The sequence below is a fragment of the Gracilinanus agilis genome, chromosome 2, assembly GCF_016433145.1.
Source record: "Gracilinanus agilis isolate LMUSP501 chromosome 2, AgileGrace, whole genome shotgun sequence".
In the NCBI taxonomy this organism is placed as follows: domain Eukaryota; kingdom Metazoa; phylum Chordata; class Mammalia; order Didelphimorphia; family Didelphidae; genus Gracilinanus; species Gracilinanus agilis.
The window spans coordinates 508,936,036-508,957,907 of NC_058131.1; the positions used below are offsets into that span (position 1 = coordinate 508,936,036).

The window sequence follows — 21,872 nt, forward strand, 5'->3', positions numbered from 1 at the left end:
AGGTCAAGTTGTTTAACTACTATATCCTAGGCAACTCTAAAACTGTTAAGTTACAGAGAAGTTGCAGATCTACAGTGCTGGAAAGATTTTTCTTGCTGTATATTTCCCATGCCCATGAAGTCACAAGTCTGAAACCTCTTTCAAGAAAAGAGAAAGGAATATAAGTACTCTAGACATTTGTAAGATGAAAATCTGTTATATGATGATTTTTACAGGGCTTGGGACCCTTCTGAATTATTTTTCATGCCTTATTATTTCATTCCTGGTACATTGGTGGGGTGGAACCTAAGATAACAGCAGGGACCATTGTTACCTTTACCATACTTTTTTCCAAGGAACTAGTTTGATCATGAGCATTAGTCAAGAATAATTTGAAAATCATAGTTTAATTTTTAGTCTTTAAACCCTTAACTTTTGTCTTAGAATAGTAATGTGTATTGGTTCCAGGGCAGAAGAGCAGTAAGGGGTAGGCAGTGAGGGCTAAGTGACTTGCCTAGTGTCACACAGCTAGGGAATGTCTGAGGTAAGATTTGAACCCAGGACCTCTCCTATTTCCAGGCCTAGTTCTCAGTCCATTGAGCCACCTAGCTGCCCCCTTACTGTTTAGTTTTTGATGGCTTAAACGCAAACTTGGGTTGTTTCTCATTTGGAATTAATTTTACTGATATAGAAAATCAGAATGCCCCAGTTGAAAATATTTTTCATTTATTTGGCTTTTTCAGATTGTGGTCCAGTCATAGTAAGGAGGAACCTCTCCTAATTATGTTAAAATAAGGATCTGTATCTGTGGTCAATATGACTATAATTTATATTTTCTTTAAAACCACATCAAAGGTTCTGGTTACCCTCAAAAACAAACCATTTGAAAGGATAATCTATTTACTGATCTCATTTCCTTCAAATATTGAGTTTTAGGGATTATGTCTCTGTTTTGAAAAATTGATCAATATTGAGTACTATAAATACCATAATATAATAATATAATATAAATAAATGGTAGTAAAGATTAATGAGGGATTTTATGCCTTAAATAAAAAGAGAATAATTGAAATTTAGTTTGTATTATTCATTCTTAGGGCCAAAGATTGTTCTAGTTATAGAACAAGAAATACTTTATGTAAAAAAATTATGTAGTATCTGTTTCTAGTTTAGGACTGATATTAAAATTACCTACATTTGGTATTTCCATACTTTTCTTTTAAGAAACTACCACATTACAATTTCAGTTTCAGAACTTGTAAAAAAATAGTAACTTGTACAATTTCTCTTCTTTGCTTTGATCTTTTTATAGAAATATTGTTCCTTAGCTAGCTTGTAGGCTCCTCAGATAGGGATTGTATCTTGCATTTTGTTTATATTCTTATTAATAACTACTCCAGTGCTCAGTGCATTCTGGATAAATTGAAAGCTATAGAATAAAAATTATTTAAGTTTGCTAAATAATTTTATGACATTTTTGGGAAGGGTTCTTTTAGAGACCATAGAAATATTTTTATGAGCAAAGAAATATATCACTATTTAGGGATGAGGATATGTCTAAATGTAGGAACAGTTTCTAAAATATTTTGAATAATCATATTTACATTAATAAGATGTTTTTATAAATGTCCTTAAAAAACAATTTTGGCAGGATCAACTCTTTTTGAATGAATGAATTTTCCTAATTCTTTTTTTTTAATTCAGTCGCAGGGAAAAAATAGCTCTGATCAGAGTGAAATATGTAAACTACAGAATACCATCAAGGTATATATTATGCTTGTATGTATGTAAACTACCATAATGTATAACTTAAATTTTGGTTAAAATTATACTTCTCATGTAAAATATTAATGATAAATTATTCTATGGCTATAATGGCTACTTATTTGTGATTTGTATTTCATACTATCTCTGCTCCCTGCTTAAGGTACGTAAAAAGACGATCTTTAAACAATATTATTTTCATAGTTACATATTTTGTTGATTTTATACATATGTATATACTTATGAAACTGTTTTGTACCTATACATCCACATGTATATGTACATACATGCAGACATAAATATGTATATAAATGTAGTATTTTATATATATGCATATATATAAGATCCAGAATAATAAATTTTTTGTAACATGAATTCTGGGACGTGCTTTTTAAAAAGATTATAGACAAGTATATATCTATAGCTTTTATCTAATGAGAAGCTCTAACAGTGTGTATAGTGCAGCTTTGCAAAGAGACTCTCCTCTATCTTAATTCTCTGAAAAATGTTTTTAATGTTTCCTCAAGAGCCTTCTTTCATGATTTTGTTATGGACTTGTTGATCAGACTCTGCTTCTGTTTAAAACTATACCAGAGATAGTGGTAACTTTTGTCTTTATGCCTTTGTCATATTCAGTGCAGGAATAAATTATTAAATGACTAATCTCTAAATTGGGAAAGCCTCATTTGAAACCACTCTGTAATTTGTTAGTCAAATTTTGCAGTGGATTGGAACATTGGGTGTAGTTTTAGAAAGACCTAAATTTAAACCCCAGCTTTGACCCTGTATATGTATGACCCTGAATAAGTTACTTTACCTTTCAGCTTTGGGGACAATATATTTATATATTTATTACTAAATATATTGATTTACATATATTTATCACTAAATAATATATTTAATAAAATATATTTATTACTAAATATATTTAGTGATAATATATTTATTACTAAATCATCAGACTATTGTAAGTACTTTTAAACTCTTAAAGCCATAAAGAAATGTAAGTAATTTTCATTCACTCAGAGATATAGAGTTTATAAGGCTATCTATATTTTGACCAAGATTGAGTATATGGTTTTTCTTTATTAAACAAGAATTCCAGTCACAAAAGTTGATGCAGTGTTTAATTGCCATTCACTTGAGGAAATGTTGATTACTTCACTGTTATAATTTATTATGTTATTCAATGAAATTAGTTTTCTTTATCCCAGTAGTGGAGTCTTCCCGATGTGTATAATTATTTTTTCTTTCAAGAAAACTGTGTGTGTGTGTATGCACACTTGGGTTTGTATTTATATATGTATATAAAGATAATGAATTGTCTTTTTAGTATGAATTATTTCTGGATACTTAGTATTGACCACATTTCAGTTGGAGAAGTTACAGATTTCTGTCATGTATAATTGAGTATCACTTTGGAGATTGTTTTAGCAATTAAAAAAAACTTTGACTTTCTCTTCTACCAACCAACTTGCTTTTAGAGTAACTTTGCTTCAATCAGTTTATGTGTGTATATGAGAAGTATTTTATTGATCTATGACTAAAAATATAAATGCTGTAGAAAAGTCATGAAATATCAAGCCAAAGTAATTTTTAAAAAATCTGCTGTTTTTGATGATTTGCTTATTTGTTGACTGAGTTTATTCTTGTTCCATTAAACATGGATAATCTAAGTAAATTTAGAAACATCTATTTTTGAAGGCTTGGTTGGAGAGAAAGAATGATTTCAGGTTATTTCAAATTTAGTTTCTGAGTTAAATTTTCTCTTAATGTTGTAATATTTAGGGTATTTTTATGTTTTAATATAATTTAAAACTAACAACAGTAACTGACTTATGTTCCTTTTACTGATTGAACTTTTAAAAGAGGATTTTTTTATTTTTAGGAGCTTAAACAGAACTTGAGTCAGGAAATTGATAATCATCAACATGAACTGTCAGTATTGCAAGATGCACATCGACATAAACTAGGAGAGATAAGTCGTAGGCATCGAGAAGAATTGGGTGAATATGAAGAAAGAATTGAAGAACTTGAAAATCTATTACATCAAGGTGTTTAGTCTTGCCCTTATTATAGTAACTTTGCAGCTGATAAGTTGCCTTAATGTAAATGTATTGTTTTCTGAAAATCAGTCATTAACACAAGATTAGTATTTATAATAAATGTGGCAGAGGTTACTGAAATCAGATTAGTTTGTTTAGTGGCAATCACAACCATGAAGAATTTACTGACAGGGCACTGTGATCCCAGTTTTATTTTTCCTAGCTATAATTTCACTCTCTAGAACCAATGACCAATATGAAATAACTAATTTAGAGTTGTCCATTACTTATTATAACTGCATTATAACTGTTATCCAATTTTTATTAACTTTATTAACTTAAAGAAACATAATTTTCCTTTCAACATATTTTAAGGTTGTTTCATGATTTTTACTATATAGTGTTTCTACTGAGAGCTGACCAGAAAGCCTTATTAGTTATAAAGTACTTAATTTATACCAATTTCATCTATCAGAAATTGATCTCTTGTATTTTTATTAATTGTTAGTAAGAATTGGTTTTATATATCCAAGACTATAGAAGTTGAAGTGTTTTCTTGGAGAGAATTTTCACCTGCTAAAAATGTTTAGCAGCAGTTGTCTCTTCACAGTAGAATAAGGATAGTCATGCCCAAATGTTGTCATTTTCCATACCTTCTTAGCTGCTTTTTTGCTTTCACTTTTCCCAGATAATGCTAATTTCTACAGTGCCAAATGAGAATCTGGCTTCTGCTAATTTGTATGTATAACTAGAACTCCTATTAGAGAACTGGATGTCATGTTAGGAAGTTGAATTTTAATTTCCTCAGTGAAAGTTCTGGATGAGCTACTTTGGAAAAATGATCTGACTTTACACAAAAGTTTGCTAAAAAAGGGTAATCTGGCTACCAAAATTTTTGTCACCTCTTATAACTTACTGTCATATAAAATCTTAAAGTTTGAAAAGATCTCAAAGGTCAAGTAATGTGTAAATGGAATTAGCTCAAGCCCATTCATAGCCACCAGAGATAATGTCATCCCTATCTTCCTTAGTGGGGAGAGGAGATGAGTTACCCACACGTGACAATAAGTAACAAATCAAGAACAAGGGACTACCCTTTGGGCAGTCCAGAAACTGTGTTGAGGCTGCCATTTGTCCACTTGAATTAGAGGTGGACCTCCAGGAAGTGATGAAAGCTGCTGTCTTTCAAATATGATGGTAAACTTCTTGTTGAGGCAGTTCCACGCTTTGAACTTGGTGCTGTAGGATCTCGGCTGAGACCTCAGGCAGCTTCCCCTCTGAATTGTCACGTGGGTAAGTTAGGCTGACTTCCTTTGGCCTACCTTGGCGTTTTCCAGAGTCTCTACCTCAAGAAGGCTCCTTTGCCTCTCTAATTGCTAAGGCCTTGTGGCTTAATTCTTACTCGGTCCGGACCTCCAAAGTCTGTCTGTGTCTCTCTCTCTCTCTCTCTCTCTCTCTCTCTCTCTCTCTCCTTACCTTCCACCTTCCTAATTGTAAATAAACTACCATAAATCCATCCTGACTTGGGTCTGTTTTAATTATGGAATCAATCTAGATCTGATTGATTCCTGGCGACCACACCTTAAATATATATCTATATAATATCTAAATTTTCCCTATTACAGTAATATAGCTTGTTCTAAATCAGAATCCTGTATTATAACTTCCCTTTATGTTCTTTCTTTTAATGGTGAATAGATTGGAATTATAAATTTTCATTCCATATCTTGTTTAAAAATGATAGGTTTTTGGGGTCAGCTGGGTAGCTCAGTGGAGTGAGAGTCAGGCCCAGAGACAGGAGGTCCTAGGTTCAAACCCGGTCTCAGCCACTTCCCAGCTGTGTGACCCTGGGTAGGTCACTTGACCCCCATTGCCCACCCTTACCAATCTTTCACTTATGAGAAAAATGAAAAAAAAAATGATAGGTTTTGGGAGCATCTGGGTGGCTCAGTGTAGAGAGCCAGGCCTACAGACAGGAGGTCCTAGGTTCAAATCTGACCTTAGACACTTCCTAGATGTGTGACCCTGGGCAAGTCACCTAACCCCCATTGCCTAGCTCTTGCTGCTCTTCTGCCTTGGAACCAATACACACTATTGATTCTAAGCTGTGAGGTAAGGGCCTAAAAACAAACAAATAAATAAATAAAATGATAGTTTTATTTATTTTATTGCAAAATTGAGTATACATTACTTTTAAATGGTGACTCAAAGCTTTTAATGCTTTTTAAAAATAATAAAATAATTTAAATATTTTGAACTTGATGAATATTTTTATATATAAAGAACAGAAATAGAGTGAAGATTGGGCATGGTATCATGAATTTCTATTACATACAACTTATTCAACACATTAATTTCAGACCTGTCATGCTTGTCTGTCTGTGTTTTTCACTGTATCTCCTTTGATTCTCTTCTGTTCACTTAAAAAAATGCTTAAAGTTTTCCATTATCTTCTCTTTTTCCTGCTACATTCTCATCTTTTCCCTCCCAAATAAATAAGTAATTTTTTACTGAAAACAAGTCTCATACTTCTAGTAGTCCATTATGTCTTTTTAAGACATGGGAAATATGTTCTATTTTGGTCCTCTAGAGTCCTAGTTCATCATTACATTGAACAGTTATTAAAATTTCAGAAATGTTTTTCATTAGTGTCATAGTAATTGCATAAGTGTTCTTTTAGTTCTGCTCACTTCCTACTAATCTTACGTTTTTCTGAATTTGATCCTTTTGTTGTTTTGTAGAGTACAGTAATAATTTCAGTACATAAATTCATTCAGCCACTTCTCAATTGATATTCTCTTAACTCCCAGTTCTTTACCACAGTAAAAATGCTGTTATAAATACTTTTTTTACATATGCATCCTTTCTTTTTTTCACTCTTTGCAAGAAGAGGCTTTGAGTTGTATCCCTTTGTCGAAGAGTATGCACAGTTAAAGTGATTTTGTTTTTTAAGTTTAGTTCCAAATTGTTTTCCAGAATGGCAGTACCAGTTTATAGTTCTACCAGCAATGCATTTTGTGTACCTCTTCTTCCATTCCCTTAGTTGTCATTTTTCCATTGTTGTCATTTTTACCAATCTGATGGGAATGAAGTGGAACTTTGGATTTGTTTTTTAATTACACAGTAGCCTCTAATTGATAGTTTTAGTTTAGTAAATGAAATTTGAACTTTTTATTTTAAGCTCTCAAAAACTTTTGAGTTTTCATTGAAATCTAGTAAGCATCGTAAGTAATTTTCATAGCTTTGCCTAGCATTGCACTTTTAATCCTTAGTTGTCTTAAGTTTTATATTTGTTTTCTAGATGGCCCAGAGATTGGACTTACTCATCATTCTAAAGTTCATGAATTGCAAAAAACTCTTCATATTCTACAAACTGAAAAAACTGAATCAGTGAAGAAAATTCAAGACCTTGAGGTTGAAATAAAAGACAAAGATCAAAAATTATCTTTAATAGAGAATGACAATGAAATCTTGAAGAAAGTACAAGAACTTTTAAATGTGGAAAAAAGTCAAATACTACAAGAATGTGAAAGGCTGAAAATAGAAGTCAATCAGTTTATTCTGACAAAAGAAAGAATTCTTCCAGATGATATGTCTGTCAAAGAGGAGCTGTTGAGACTACAACAAGCATTGTCTGGTATAAGAAGTTCTTGAATTTCAGATTATTACAAATCTTAGAATATCTTAGGTGCTTGATGGTTTCAAATATATTAATAAATTATCTCTACACAGTATTTCATACTAGAAAATTAATTATTCATGGCATGAAAACCACTGTAAATGCTCTGACCTTAAAATGACTAGAAAATAAGAGTAGAGCTGTTTTATTCATTCCTATTAATCATTTAGACTGTGAATGGCTTTCTCAAGCAAATGTAAAAGATGAGCAATATATCCATCTAGTTTCCATATAAGTATAGCTTTATGTTATAGGAGAGCATGTAGCTTCTTTGGAAATTTTTGTACCTTCTATTATTATTGGAGAAAGCTGGCAGCTTTCTTTTACATAAATTACTTGGCTATTGAATTTATGTTGCACCTAATGATCACACAGGCAATTCACTTAGTGAGTATACCTTTCCCTCTAGTCTTAACCTGCAATGTACCTTGTGGTAGTATCATGTCTGTAGATCCAAATAAGAAAAGGGGTTTTCCATTTTGATGTCCAGAAGGCCAAAGTTTCCTTTTGTACATATGGGAGAGGATATAACTCATTTTATTATTTTAAAAATCTTAAATAATATATTTTGTTTTTCAGCCATTTTTAAGTTGTATCCTACTCCTCATGACTCAGTTTAAGCTTTCCTTAGCAGAGATACTGGACTGGTTTGCCATTTTCCTCTCCAGCTTATTTTACAAATGAGGAAGCTGAAGCAAACAGGATTAAGTGACTTTCCTGGGATCCTACAGCTGGTGTCTGAGGCCAGATTTGAATTCAGGAAGATGAATCTTTCTCATTCTATCTGCTATGTCACTTAGCTGTCAAAATAATATATACCACATTGAAATACTGCTTGTCTTTTTTTTTTTTTTAAACCCTTACCTCTAGTCCTAGAATCAATACTTTGTATTACTTCTTAGGTAGAAGAGCAATAAGGGTTAGGCAATAGGGGTTAAGTGACTTGCCCAGGGACACACAGCCAGGAAGTGTCTGAGGCCAGGACCTTTGATCTCTACAGCTGGATCTATCCACTAAGCCACCCAGCTGCCCCCTGCTTGTCTTTTATTTTTTTATTTTTTAAAAACCCTTATCTTCTGTCTTGGAGCCAATATATGGTATTGGCTCCAAGGCAGAAGAATGGTAAGGGTAGGCAATGGGGGTCAAGTGACTTGCTCAGATTTGAACCTAGGACCTCCCATCTCTAGGCCTGACTCTCAATCCATTGAGCTACCCAGCTGCCCCCTCCTGCTTGTCTTTTAAAAGAAGTTATTAGGATGTTTAAAAAAACAAAACACCTAGGTTCCCTCTTCACCCAGGCCAGAAATACATGCAGCCACTTATGGACCCTGTTTCAATATTGTAATTGTTATAGAAATTTTATTATTTTTTTTGTAAAGATATTTTATTTTAAGAATTTAAGAAATTAAGAATTTTAAGAATTATATTTAAGAATTAAGAAAAATATTTTTCCACATAAGTTTTTAAAAATTTATTTATCTATTTTAAAATTTTATATTAAAGCATTTTTCCATGGTTCCATGATTCATGTTTTTTTTCCTTCTCCTTTTACCTCCCCCATCCCAGAGTTAACAAGCAATTCCAATGGGTTATACATGTATTATCACTCAATACTTATTTCCATATTGTTCATTTTTGCAATAGAGTAATCTTTTAAAAACCAAAACCCCACATCCTATATTCATATAAACAAGTGATAAATCATATGTTTTTCTTCTGCATTTCTATTCCCATAGTTTTTTTCTCTTGATACAGATAGCATTCTTTCTCATAAGTCCCTCAGGGTTGTTCTGGATCATTGCATTGCTATTAGTAGCAAAGTCATTTACATTTGATCATTCCACAGTGTTTCACTTTCTGTATACAATGTTCTCCTGGTTCTGCTTATTTTGCTCCTCATCAGTTCATGGAGATCTTTCCAGTTCATATAGAAATCCTCCAGTTCATCATTCCTTATAGTACAATAGTATTCCATCACCATCATATACCACAATTTGTTCAGCCATTCCCCAGTTGAGGGACACCACCTCATTTTCTAATTTTTTTTGCCACCACAAAGAATGTGGCTATGAATATTTTTGTACAAACATTTTTAATTATTATCTCTTTGGGGTACAAACCCAGTATCTACATAAGTTTTCTGAAGTTATATAATCCAAATTGTCTCCCTCTCTCCCCTCCATTCACCCTTCCCAGAGCTGATAAGCAATTTAATCTGGGTTTTACATGTATTATCGAGGCATAGAAATTTTAAATAAGGGTTTGCTCCTCTTTTAGACAGCTTAGTGACTGGCCCCTTCACTCTTTAACCAATACCAGACTTATTGTGTATTTAGCCTTACTGCCTCTCAGAACTGGTGAGCTTAAGTGATCCACCAGCTTGACCTACCTAGTAACAGACTACAGTGTATATCACCACTACTAACAAAAGAAGTTAGTACAAATAATTATCTGACTGTAGTTTTATGCAATCAAAATCATTATTTAATAGACTAAGATTAGCATTTATTTCTTAATAGGCAAGCAGAAGTGAATGCCCTGTGTGTGTTATAATAGATAAATGATAAGTGAAAATGATTTTTTGCTGCATTTTTTCCTCTAGTATCTTGTTATACTCTTATTCCTTTCTCTAAAAACTCTTTATCTTTCCTTATTTAAACACTCAAAAGTTGCATTATTTTATTTTATTTTTTTTACTAAATTGTTTTTCTGGAAGCAGTGCCTTCTAAAATAATTTTTACCTGCGTTAGACATTGTAAAACTGTTAGAGGAATCATTTAAATTTTGTCTTTTCCTTCTTCCCACAGTCTTTCCTATTATTCATAATAGTTACATCATATTTTTAAGCCATGCAATAGTTTTCTGGGTCTTTTGTTTTTAATAAAAACCATAATTGTAACCTATATAGAATTAAGTTATTCTATGTTCTTTCACAGCTCTTTTGTCTTGAGAGTATAGCGCAGGTCGGACAGGCATGGATGGTTGTAATCTGTGTTGTTAGAAGTAGTGCTCAATTTGAAATCACTGATCCATTGGAATATATTGCCTGAGGGTATGGTGATTGTACTATGAAAATACCTCGTACATTGGATAAGATTATTATGAGCATATGCAAATACTATTCACTTAATTGTACTTGTAAACATACATTCTGCTTAATATAATTGTGTTGTGAGTGTACGTTTACATTTGAACTTGGGATTTAGGAGCTGATTTATGCTTACTAATTATGAAAGTTTTACAACCAGTAATTATTTTCTTTTTCAAATTTAACATGAAATTGTTTGTTTTCACAGATGCACAAAAGGAAATAATGAGACTGAATCATTTATATCAGGTAAACTCATTTCAAAGGAGAATTTTTATTATAATGGTAGTTTTTAAGCATTTTTAAGAAAAACTACACAGTTGGTTTTCAACTGTCTTAACTTGATAGACATTCATATGAATTTACTTCAGACAGATTTTATATTTTATATTTTTATATGTTTCTGTTAATATTACAAACTTTTTGTTTCAAAGTATAGGACTGAGGAAGTTATTATAATGCAATAGCTAATTTAAGATAAATGGTAACATGAGTGAGAGAGCATTGAATTATGGAAATAGCAATTTTCATGATGAATTATGGACTATATTTTGATTTTTTATTAAATACAGAAAGATATTCTTTTTTTTATAATTGTTTAAGACTTTTGTTGATCCAAATATACTTGATATGAAATTCCTTCACATGAACATAGAAACTCTTTAAAAGAATAGAATTTCTTTAAAATGAAATGGATGAGTGATGTGTTCCTTAAGCATCCAGCTCTTAATAGATGTGGTTTTAATGCTTAAGAATACTCGAGAAGAGGGGCAGCTGGGTGGATCAGTGGATTGCCAGGCCAGAGAAGGGAAGTCCTGGTTCAAATCTGGCCTTAGATACTTCCTAGCTATGTGACATTGGGCAAGTCACTTAACCCCCATTGCCTAGCCCTTACTGCTCTTCTGCCTTGGAACCAATACACAGTATTGATTCTACGATGGAAGATCAGGGTTTAAAAAATAAAAAGAATACCTGTGAAGAGAACAAAATGCTTAGTAATAACTCATATTTCCTTGTTTTTTAAAAAATATAATGTTTTTCTTGCAACCACCTTAATGACCATTCTTGATTTATATAGACAGGGCAGTTGAGGTTCATACTATTCCATAGTGTACTTTACTAGAATTTTCACATGAATTGTTTATTGATTAACTGAAATTTTCTGTGGAACATTTTTTATAGGGAAACATTCTTACTGAGGATGGTCTAGAACTTAAAAAGAATCTGCAAATACTAAAAGAAGAAAATTCATCATTGAATCAAGAAAAGGTATATTCTGTGAAAATAACATTAAAAGAAATCTTTTAAAAATGTATATTTTTCTATGTAAATTAAAAGCAATAAATGTTAAAAATATGAATTTAAAACTTTCTCAGAAGCAAAATGGAGTTCATTCTTAGTTGGTTATTTTGAAATCAAAATTAATTTTTCAATGAAGTTTAATAATGGTGGCTATATTTTTAGACCAACGCCTAAGAACTTACTAACTTTTAATCTAGTTAAAATGGTATAATCCTGGAGAATCTAGGTGGCTCAGTGGATAGAGAGCCAGGCCTAGAGACAGGAGGTCCTAGATTCAGACATGGCTTCAGAAACGTTTAGCTGTGTGGCTCTGGGCAAGTCACTTAACCTCAATTGCCTAGCCTTTACCTCTTCCGCTTTAGAACTGATAGTATAAATCCAAGGCAGAAGGTAAGAATTTTTATTTAAAAACAAAGCTCTTTGTAATCCTTAATTTTCATTACTGTTTTTATTGATGGCCACAGTACAGGGCAGCCTATTAGCTGACTAAGTTTCTCTGACCTCTGGCCCCTTCCAATTCTAGATTAATTATCTTATGAAATCATGAAGGACTAGAAATTATAGCCAGGGTATTAATTCATGTTGAAAAAAGGATATGTAATTATTCTGAATCCTGTGAATGAAACTGAAATTAGAATTCAGTGTCATGCCAAAGCATGTAGCACCAAAGTAAGATTTAGCAGTTGAATAGATAAATCAGACCCTGCCCTGAGTGACCTAATTGAGACAGATGTCATAGGCATCATGCACAAATGTGTTTTGGTATTCTGTATTTGTCTGAACTAGAAATAAGGAAATAGATGATGAATAGAGTTTGTAAGGGGAGAGTTGAGAACAGGCTTAATAGAAGAACCAGAAGAAGGAAGTAAGGAAAGAAGCATTTATTAAGTACCTTTTGCCCTAGGAAGTATGATAAATGCTTTACAAATATTATTTCATATGATTCTTAAAACCCTAAGAGGTAGGGGATACTTTTATTCCCATTTCACAGCTGAGTAAACAGAGGAAGACAGAAGATAAATGACTTGCCCAGAGTTGTACAATTAATAAGTGTCTGAGGCTGGTTGAACTTGGGTCAGAATTATTCATTCCAGGTCCAGTACATTTATCTTTTGCACCACCTCACTGACTAGAAGAGGTAATTCCATGCAATATTTCAGCCAGGATTGATTCTACTTCCTGTTCTGGTTTTATTTGATTTTTTCTGGTTCTATTTTAAATAGCCTACCTGATGTGAATGATAAAAGCTGATCGTGTGTGAGGCATTCTTTAAAGTGAAGTAGGATTGTTTGACTCCTGGTGATTCATGGTGATCCCATGGATTGGTTCTCTTAAAAACACTGAAAGTTCTGACAACAGGGTTCTAGAACTTTACCAGCACTTATAACACTTTCTGTGGGGAAATGTCTTTAGAATTCCATCTTGATATACCAAGTAGCACATCTCTGTTCACTTCAGCCTCCCCTTCCAGAACATGGACTCCTTCAATTTTTTCCCTGGTGGGTTGTTGAAAATAGGGACTTATAACTCAAGGGCATCACCAGCAATTCATGGGATTGTGGGATGTAGGCCTTGCTTGTGGTTGAGTTAGGGGTTCCTTGAAATCAGTGACCATGATTAGACAGACTAGGAATGGGGTCAGGGTATCTCTGAACTATTCTTGGATAGTAGTGGTCATTCCTACAGAAAGAATGACAGAGGATAGAAGGATTGAGACCTAAAAGTTAGGGGTTTACATCCTTGAAGGTGGAGTTGGCAGTGAGGTTTGTGGTAATGGAAAAGAAATGGGATTTATTGTAGTATGTTAATATATTTTACTTCAAGGAATTATGATTTTATCAATGTGACTTTTCTTTTCTCACATAGACTGCAACTCTTCCAAACCTTAGTAGATTTATTTTCATGTGTCTTAAAGAGAATTCATCTACTGGGAGGCAGACAGTCTGTTGCAGTGAAGAGAATGTTGGATATACAGTCAAAACAACTAAGTTTGAATATTACCTCTTCTGCTTACTTTCTTTGTGACCTTGGTCAAGTCTCTTAATTTCCCTGGACCTCAGTTTCCTCAAATATAAAATTAGGGGATTGGATTAGATGACTTATAAGGTTACCTCTATCTCTAAATCTGTGATCTTATGGTATTCAGTGTTCTGGTGATGAGCCTTTTAGAACTTATTGAGGCAAGTCCTTTGATATCAGTATGATTCTTAGCTAATAAATCAACAATCTATCCCCTTGTTTTTTCTAGTTTTATGAGAGCTGTGTGGAAAATTAATGCATTTTTGTGAAATAATTTTCTCCTAGCCCCTCCTCAAGGAGAGGCTGAAACAGTTTGATTCTAAATTGAGGCTATACCCAGTTTCTCCCTCAGGTTATGAAAATGGGTTGGGATCTTTTGCCTTTGCTAAGGATGAGAAGATTAAGGGCAAGCCTGGCCAGTCACGGTGAACCTTGACCCAGTTGAAAGATTGAGTGGGCTGAGTGACCATGTTGAAATGTACTCACTTAAAGTACAGCAGTAGGGCTACTTGGCAAAATGTGCTGGCGTCTTCCTGCTATTAGCAAAAACCCAACCTGTCTGTGATGAGGTTATGGAAGAGGAGTTTTAAGTCTCTAAGTTCAAGCCCTCAGTGACTGTTTACCAATCAGAGATGTCTTGTGTTGTCCAGGAGAAGGACTGAGTGGCAAACTCAGAAGTGGTATGTATAGACCTGTTGCAGAAGAGTGAGGTACTTTTTCCTTTTGGATGGTGGAGAGAGAAAACTGGGCAGATTAAGATGTTTTAACTGGTCAATAAATTAATTTAAAATTAAGAAATGCTACCTCTTGAGAATTTCAGTCATTAAACTTGCCAGATATCATTACTGGTGAATGTATATTCACTATCTTCTTCAGAGACACCAGTGTAGGCATTTAGTTGGGGGAGAATATTAGTTAAATGTTCATTGATGTAATGCTTTTTGAACTAGTGAGGGAAAGGGGTAGGAACTTGTCACAATGACAAGTAATGGGAAGAAATGAAAGTTTCTTGTATTTTTGCAAGTGGAAGAGGTTTTCATGTGTAACATATAGGAAATGAGGCATTTTTAGTTTGTCTGTTCTGCCATCATAGATTGTAATGTCTTTGCCAGATTTTTCCATTTGGTAAGGATGTACTAGATAACATAGCAAAGCCTTTATTAGTAATTTTTTTAAATTAGGAAAATGGCTTTGGGTACTTATGTCTGGTTCACTGTCATTGCACCTGAATTTTTCCAGCATTTATTTATCTGCTCATTCATTCATTTGAATCCACTCATTCATTCATTCAATAGAAATTTTTTAAAGTCCCTTGGTGATGCTGAATATAGCTGCAAATCATAGAATGCTACATCCTTGGAAATAACCAAAATTAAAAATGACCCAGAAGGTAATAGGAAGCTGCACATTGTATTTAAGTATCTTGTAATAGTATTGGAAAGTAGAAAGACATTATAAAAGACTAGTATTATCAGAAAAGAAAATGGAGAAGTTCATGTTGCAAGTGTGAGAGCTACTGATGGTAGTTCCATTGGTATTGCAGAAATAGATGGAAAAACCAGAAGAAACCTCCCCCAGTAGATTATCTTTGGAGGATTTAGGGAAAGAAATAATCAAGAATTGAACAGAATAAAGTATTATGAGGGAAGGAACACATAGACCCCTGTAATCATGGATCTCTTATAGTGTCAATGTATCTTGTACAGGGTACTATGTTAAGCCCTGGGGGAATGAACAGACACACATGATAAACTGGTCCTAGGTTAATGAGCATGTAGCAGGTAAGATTTGTGACATAGCTGACTTGATGCTAAGGAGATGATAGTACAAAGGATTCTGATTATAGAATTTATTTCAACAAATATTTACTAAGTCTATTATGTATAAGGCACAGTGGGAAATAGGAAGATTAACATTTTTCCTTACTAAAATTTAATAGGGGAGAAAAGACATTTGTAGATAATGTAATAAAGAATAGAATGTGATTAGTACTAGAAGAAAGATAAAATATAGAACATTTGAAGCAGCAGAAAGAGTATGAGCAAAGGTCTAGTGACAAGAAAGACATGTGAGCTAAGACTGGAAAAATAATTTGGAGCCAAAATATAAGGACTTTGAGTGCCATTCTTAGGAGTTTTGAAATTTTTAAGTGGCGAAAAACTACTAAAGGGGTTTGAGTAGGGTAGTGACATGATCAGTACTTTAGAAGGATGAATCTGATAGTGTGTAGCATTAATTGGAAAGCAGGAGAAAGCCTAGAAAAAATATAATGAGTCCGAGTTAAGGTAGTCGTAGTAGGAATGCAAAGTGGCTGAATGCCTTGTGTCCCTTGTATGTATATACACATACATACATAAACATACATTAATCCAGCCTCTCATGTTTTACACCTTGGTTGGTAATAGTTGAAGTCATAGGAATGATGAGATTGTCAAAGGAGAAAGATATGGTAATATCTAATTTGAGTTTTTAAGATATAGTACATTAAGGCCACCTAAGTAACTTCATAACATCCTGTGAAGTAGATAATATAAATATTTCCTGCATTCTACAGATGAAGAAATAAATTCTGAGAGTTTAAGTGATTACAAAGTAAGTATATAAGATGAGGATTAAGGTTCAGATTTTGCTTGACTCCCAAGTCTTTTATTTTTTTAAAAATAATTTATTACTATCTGTTCTTTTTACATCTAGATTTCCCACTATTTTCTTTCTGCTAACCCCCTCCTAGAAAGCTAGTCTTTATAATAAAATATGAACAAAGGAAGAAAGAAAAAAAGTACATTAAAACATTATATAAAAAAATTGGATATTATATGTCATGTCTTGCACACAAGGTCCCCCACTTCTGCAGAGGGGGTAGGAGAAGGTATCATTTCATACCTCATCTTTGGCTAAGTGTGGTCATTTAAATTTCACAGCATTAAGTTTTGATTATTGGTTTTGTTCTTTCTGTTTACATTATTGAAATAGTGTATATCATTTTCCTGATTCTGCTTACTTCAATTTGCATTAGACATATAAATCTTTCCATGCATTTTTTTTTATTCATCATGTTCATCATTTTATACAGGACAGTAACATATCATTTTCACGTAACACATTTTGTTTAGCTTTTTCCCAGTGTTTGGGCATCTACTTTGCTTCCAGTTCTTTAATGACCCAAAAAGTGCTGTTGTAAATATTTTGGTTTATGTGAAAGAGGGAAAGGAAAATATGATCATTGTGGTTGCAGTTTGCTGGAAAGAATAAGGTATTTGCAAATACTTATATGCAAATATGTTCATATATACAGACGTATATATGTACTTAAACATATATGTAGCCTTTGGAGGAAGAAGATCTACCTTTTTGTTAGATTGAGAAAGAAGAGAATGGGATATGATGTAAATAAGTTTTGAGATGAAGAGTACAGGAAAAGAAGGAACTCACATTGAATTATGAGTTCAGTTGCCTCAGAGTTTTCTTGAGCACAAGATATTCAGTTGAGAAAGAGAGGGTAATATGTCAAAACTGATGAGGGAAGAGAAAATTTAGAATGGCCTCAGTAGGGGTAGAAAGAGGGAACCAGTTAGAGAGGAATTAAAGGACTGCTTTGCTGCTGTGAGGGCTCAGTTGAAGTTGAATAACATGAAATAAGTGGACATACTAGAATTAACATGAAGTAATCTTACTTTGAGGACAGTTAAATGGCTTAGTTTGGGCAGCTAGGTAGCATAGTGGAGAGAGTGCTGAGACTGGATTCAGGAAGACTCATCTTCCGGAGTTCAAATCTGGCCTCAGACACTACTATGTGACCCATAGCAAATCATTTAACCCTGTTTGCCTTGGTTTCCTTATCTGTAAAATGAGCTAGAGAAGGAAGTAGAAAACTCCTTTAGAATATTTCCAAAGAAAAACTCCAAGGACAGTATTGTCCATAGGGTCATGAAGTGACTATAAATGACTGAATAATAATTTTACTTTGGCATCTGTTTGGAACAAAGATGAGAGAAGGGAGAGACCTTAGGCCGACTGACCCTTCAGGAGGTTATTGCAGTAATCTAGATGAGAGTTGATGAGGACTTAAAATAGCATGGGTCTAGAGATAAGGGGACACAGGCTAGAGATAATTTGGAGGTAAAAAGTTCCTGGCTCACTTTCACTCATTCTTCTCACTCTTTGAAGCTAGGGAATTGGAATATTCCTTACTACCCGTTACCACTCCCAATTTCTCTCTCTACCTTTGCCCCTCAGTAACCTCTCTTTCTTTGAGGTTCATGCTATTTTTACCACATATTTATCACACAACAAAAATCCTTGTAGTTATTGGCATTACACACCTCCAGGTCACTTTACTCCAATGAGTTTGGTACATGGTACATGACTCACAATTTTCTCTATTGATTCTCCTTCAAACATTATCACAAGTCAGATTCTTACTCTACTCAGTTCCAGTGAATTATATCTCCACTCCATCTCAGCCACATGCAAAGATGGTCATACCCTTGCTCTTGCCATCATCCACAAGTATACCATCTCCATGTTCAAGAATTCTGAAATTTCCTTCTCTAATGGCTTTTCATCCCTCTTTCTCTGTTTTTGCAAAACCCTACTCTTTATATGATGATCTTCAGTCCCTTACCCCTATAGTTCTTTCTCAGTACCTTCTCTCCTACACTTGTCACTCTTTTCTTTTCTCCATTTTGACCCTTTGGTGAACAATACATTCTATACTTTTTCTGTATATTTCTCCTGCTTTTTTCTATATATTTGTATGTTGTCTCCCACATTAGATTGTGAACTCCTTGAATGTATGGACTATCTTTTGCTTCTTTTTTTTTTTATTCCCCAGGGCTTAGCACACTGATTGGCATATAGTTGGTACTTAATAACTTAATTATTGATTGATTAAAAAGTGACAAGTAATTGGATGTGTCAAGTGAGTGGGATCAAGTTGAGGATAATTAAAAGGCTGCAAAGTTAGGTCCTGGAAAGATAGCCATACCCTCAGTAGAAATAGGGACAAGAAAGTTGGATTTTGGTAGGGAAGGATGATGAGTTTTGTTTTGGACATTTTGAGTTTGAAATGTTTATGGGACATCCATTTTGAAATGGCCAGAAGACTGTTGGTGATTCAGGACCGGAGCTCAGCAGAGAGACGAATGAGGTAGTTGTGAACTTGGTGAGTCATCTGTGTAGAGGTTGTAGTTGACCCTGTAGAAGCTGATATCACTGAGAGAGAGAAAATATATAGAAAAAAGAGATTCCTGTTCTGGGAAATGATTCTAGTTAAGTAGAACCTACTTTACAAAATCTTCTTACCAACCATTTCTTATTGGACTAAAACTCTTAATTTTTCAAATATATCTATGAAAGTGTATCCTCCATCTGAAGAAACTTATGACATTTGCCTAACTTTATTCATTAATTCATTTTTAGAAGATAAATTTAAATACCTTCAACTGTTGGGCAGTTTCCAAGTACCTAGCAGCTCTGCAGAACAAAGAGATATATCCATACACACGCACACACGCACACCCACACACAGTTTTACACAATCTTTGGACAACATTATAGGAGACAAAAGGGGGCTCTCAAATGATGCTGCTCAGCTGCTTTCCTTATATGGTAGGTAAAATATCAGGGATAAGATGTCAGATGATTGGGGGTAAGACAAAATGTCTTATCCTTGGGTTGTAACTTGTCTCAAATCAGGTTTATTTTGTTAGAGAGGTTTCTCTCTTAATACCATTGACTCTGTCTTGGTGGGACAGAGGTCTCTAGTTAATTCCTTCAGAATACAGTGGAAACTGTTTTCATATTTGCTCAATTTTAAAATGGAATCTTTACCTACATTCTTGACTTTTTACAAAAGTGCTTTCATTAATGAAAGGTTTGAATTCCTTCTAAGATAAGCCTTGATCAGAAAGTTCATGACCTGCAATTAAAATAATATGGTTATTAATTTGTGTATCCTGAGGCTGAGGAGTTATTATAAAGTGTCTGCAGATTCATAAATGCCCCAAGAATTATCACAAGAATATATGATCCAACACAATATACAGTCTGGCCTATATTGCTATTTTTCAAATGTATGCTTTTTCAATTATTAAAGTAACAGTTCTTTAAAAAGTATTATTGGATTCATAGTTGCTTTTTATTGTCATGTATTTTCTTAATCAGTGGTACAGTTAATAATGTAATTATTATTGTTGGAATTCATGAAGTAGATTGAGAATTCCTAGTGTAACAACATAGTGAAGCCTCTTACAATATCATTTATGGTTCATTGAGAATAAGAATATTACCAAAAAAATCAGTGTCATGGAATTGGGTACTCCCATCAGTGGCATAATTTGTATCCCATTCAGAAAAAAGGATTACAGAAAAAGGTGTTTGGGAAGAGGTAGTAGACTTCAAAGTCTCATTGTTTTTTACTTTTTCTTATGCGGATGAAAATAAAGGCAGTTCTTCACTAATGATTCATATTTTAAAGTTTCTTGACTTTATTTAAAGGCTCTTTCAAATAAGCCTTGTTCCAAGGCATTTTTTCCTAGGTGTTGTCATCGTTTATGTTTACAACATAACATTTAGAAGAGGTTCCTTTGGGTAATCTGTCATTTTACTTGAATTCCAAAGGTGTAGTTCATTTTTACTTTCTACCTCATTTTCTTTAAAATTATAAAGTTATTGGAATGTTCTGTAAAAATAAGAGATTGTTCTATATGTTATTTGTCTTGTCCAGATATGACTATAGATCTGAGTTTTATATAATGAGACTAATTAAAAAAATTTACCTTTTTTCCTCTCCCCTTCCAATTTTAAGGAAGAACTTCAAAAAGCACTATTAAAATTTCAAAATGAACATGAAACCATTAAGTTCACATCTAGTGAAGACATGAATTTGGAGTCAGAGCTAAATATTTTAAAAACTGATTTGGAAACAAAGAAACAAGAACTTAATGAAAGTATTGCTGAAAAAAAAACATTGATAGCAGAGTTAGAAGAACTGGACAAACAGAATCAGGAGGCTACTAAGGTAACATAGAAAAGATACTGAACCTACCTGGTCTACTCTGGATTTATTGAATTATGGAGTAGGAAACAAAAGAATTTTAATTTAAAAATAAAATTAAAATGAATTTAAATCTTTTCACTGATGGCAGTGTAAATTTCATCAAGACATTCTCTGTGAATGAGTACCAAACACCTGCACAAAGACATCACTTGCATTTTCTACCTCCTGCATACAAATCATGTATGTGTTAAATATTCTTAACACTTCTAAAATGAAGGTAGATTTGGTCTATTAGTTTCCAAAGACCCCTTAACCTCTAAATTTCTTTGTTTCTTTGGGATTTATTGCATTATGCAACCACTACAAAGAATTTTTCCCAGTTAGTGCTAGATAGACATAGAATAGTTCTTGCCAGGGAAACTGATCAGACCTTCTTGGAGTGCCTATCATAATGTACTCTTTAGTTATTTTGTAAGGAAAATGACTACAAGAATATAATTTCATAGCTAATCAGAGAATCCTTTTAGTTCCTCAATGGAACAAGGAATTTACCTTAAGAAAGACTAACTCCACTGGAGGGCACTCTTGATGCTTATATATTTTCCCATCATTTCAGTTTTAGTCATTTTTATGCAGTTTTCTCTTTGTGTCAAATGACTTTTTAAAAAATAACAAATAGTAGTTCATAAAACTAATACTAAATTTGCAGTACAAGTTTGTGGTAATGATAAGTTTTTTCTAGAAGGCTGTTGTAGGTGAATCCATTTTTTAAAAAACCCAATATACAGTAGTCTGAATTGATAAAACATAAAGCATTATTATTATTTTTTTTGTGACTATCACTATTAAAATATAGTATAAATATGAATAATAAAAAATCTACTGCAGTGCAAATACTGTGAAAATTCTCATTTGACTAAAAATAAATCCCAGTTTCATCCTTACAATTACAGACCACTGACTTGAAAGCCACTTGGTAGTAAAAATCATAAGTCA

General features: G+C 33.3%; 1 protein-coding gene across 2 annotated transcripts in view; it reads left to right on the forward strand.

Annotated features, from left to right (window-relative positions):
* The window catches only part of TRIP11 (thyroid hormone receptor interactor 11), a 106,886-nt gene that overhangs the window by 35,777 nt on the left and 49,237 nt on the right, over window positions 1-21,872 (forward strand). For both annotated transcript variants that reach the window (XM_044665041.1, XM_044665042.1), the window contains exons 5-10: window positions 1,684-1,743; window positions 3,632-3,797; window positions 7,090-7,425; window positions 10,764-10,804; window positions 11,738-11,824; window positions 20,685-20,897. In XM_044665041.1, the coding sequence (XP_044520976.1) occupies window positions 1,684-1,743; window positions 3,632-3,797; window positions 7,090-7,425; window positions 10,764-10,804; window positions 11,738-11,824; window positions 20,685-20,897 (903 nt within the window). The remainder of the gene's footprint in view (window positions 1-1,683; window positions 1,744-3,631; window positions 3,798-7,089; window positions 7,426-10,763; window positions 10,805-11,737; window positions 11,825-20,684; window positions 20,898-21,872) is intronic.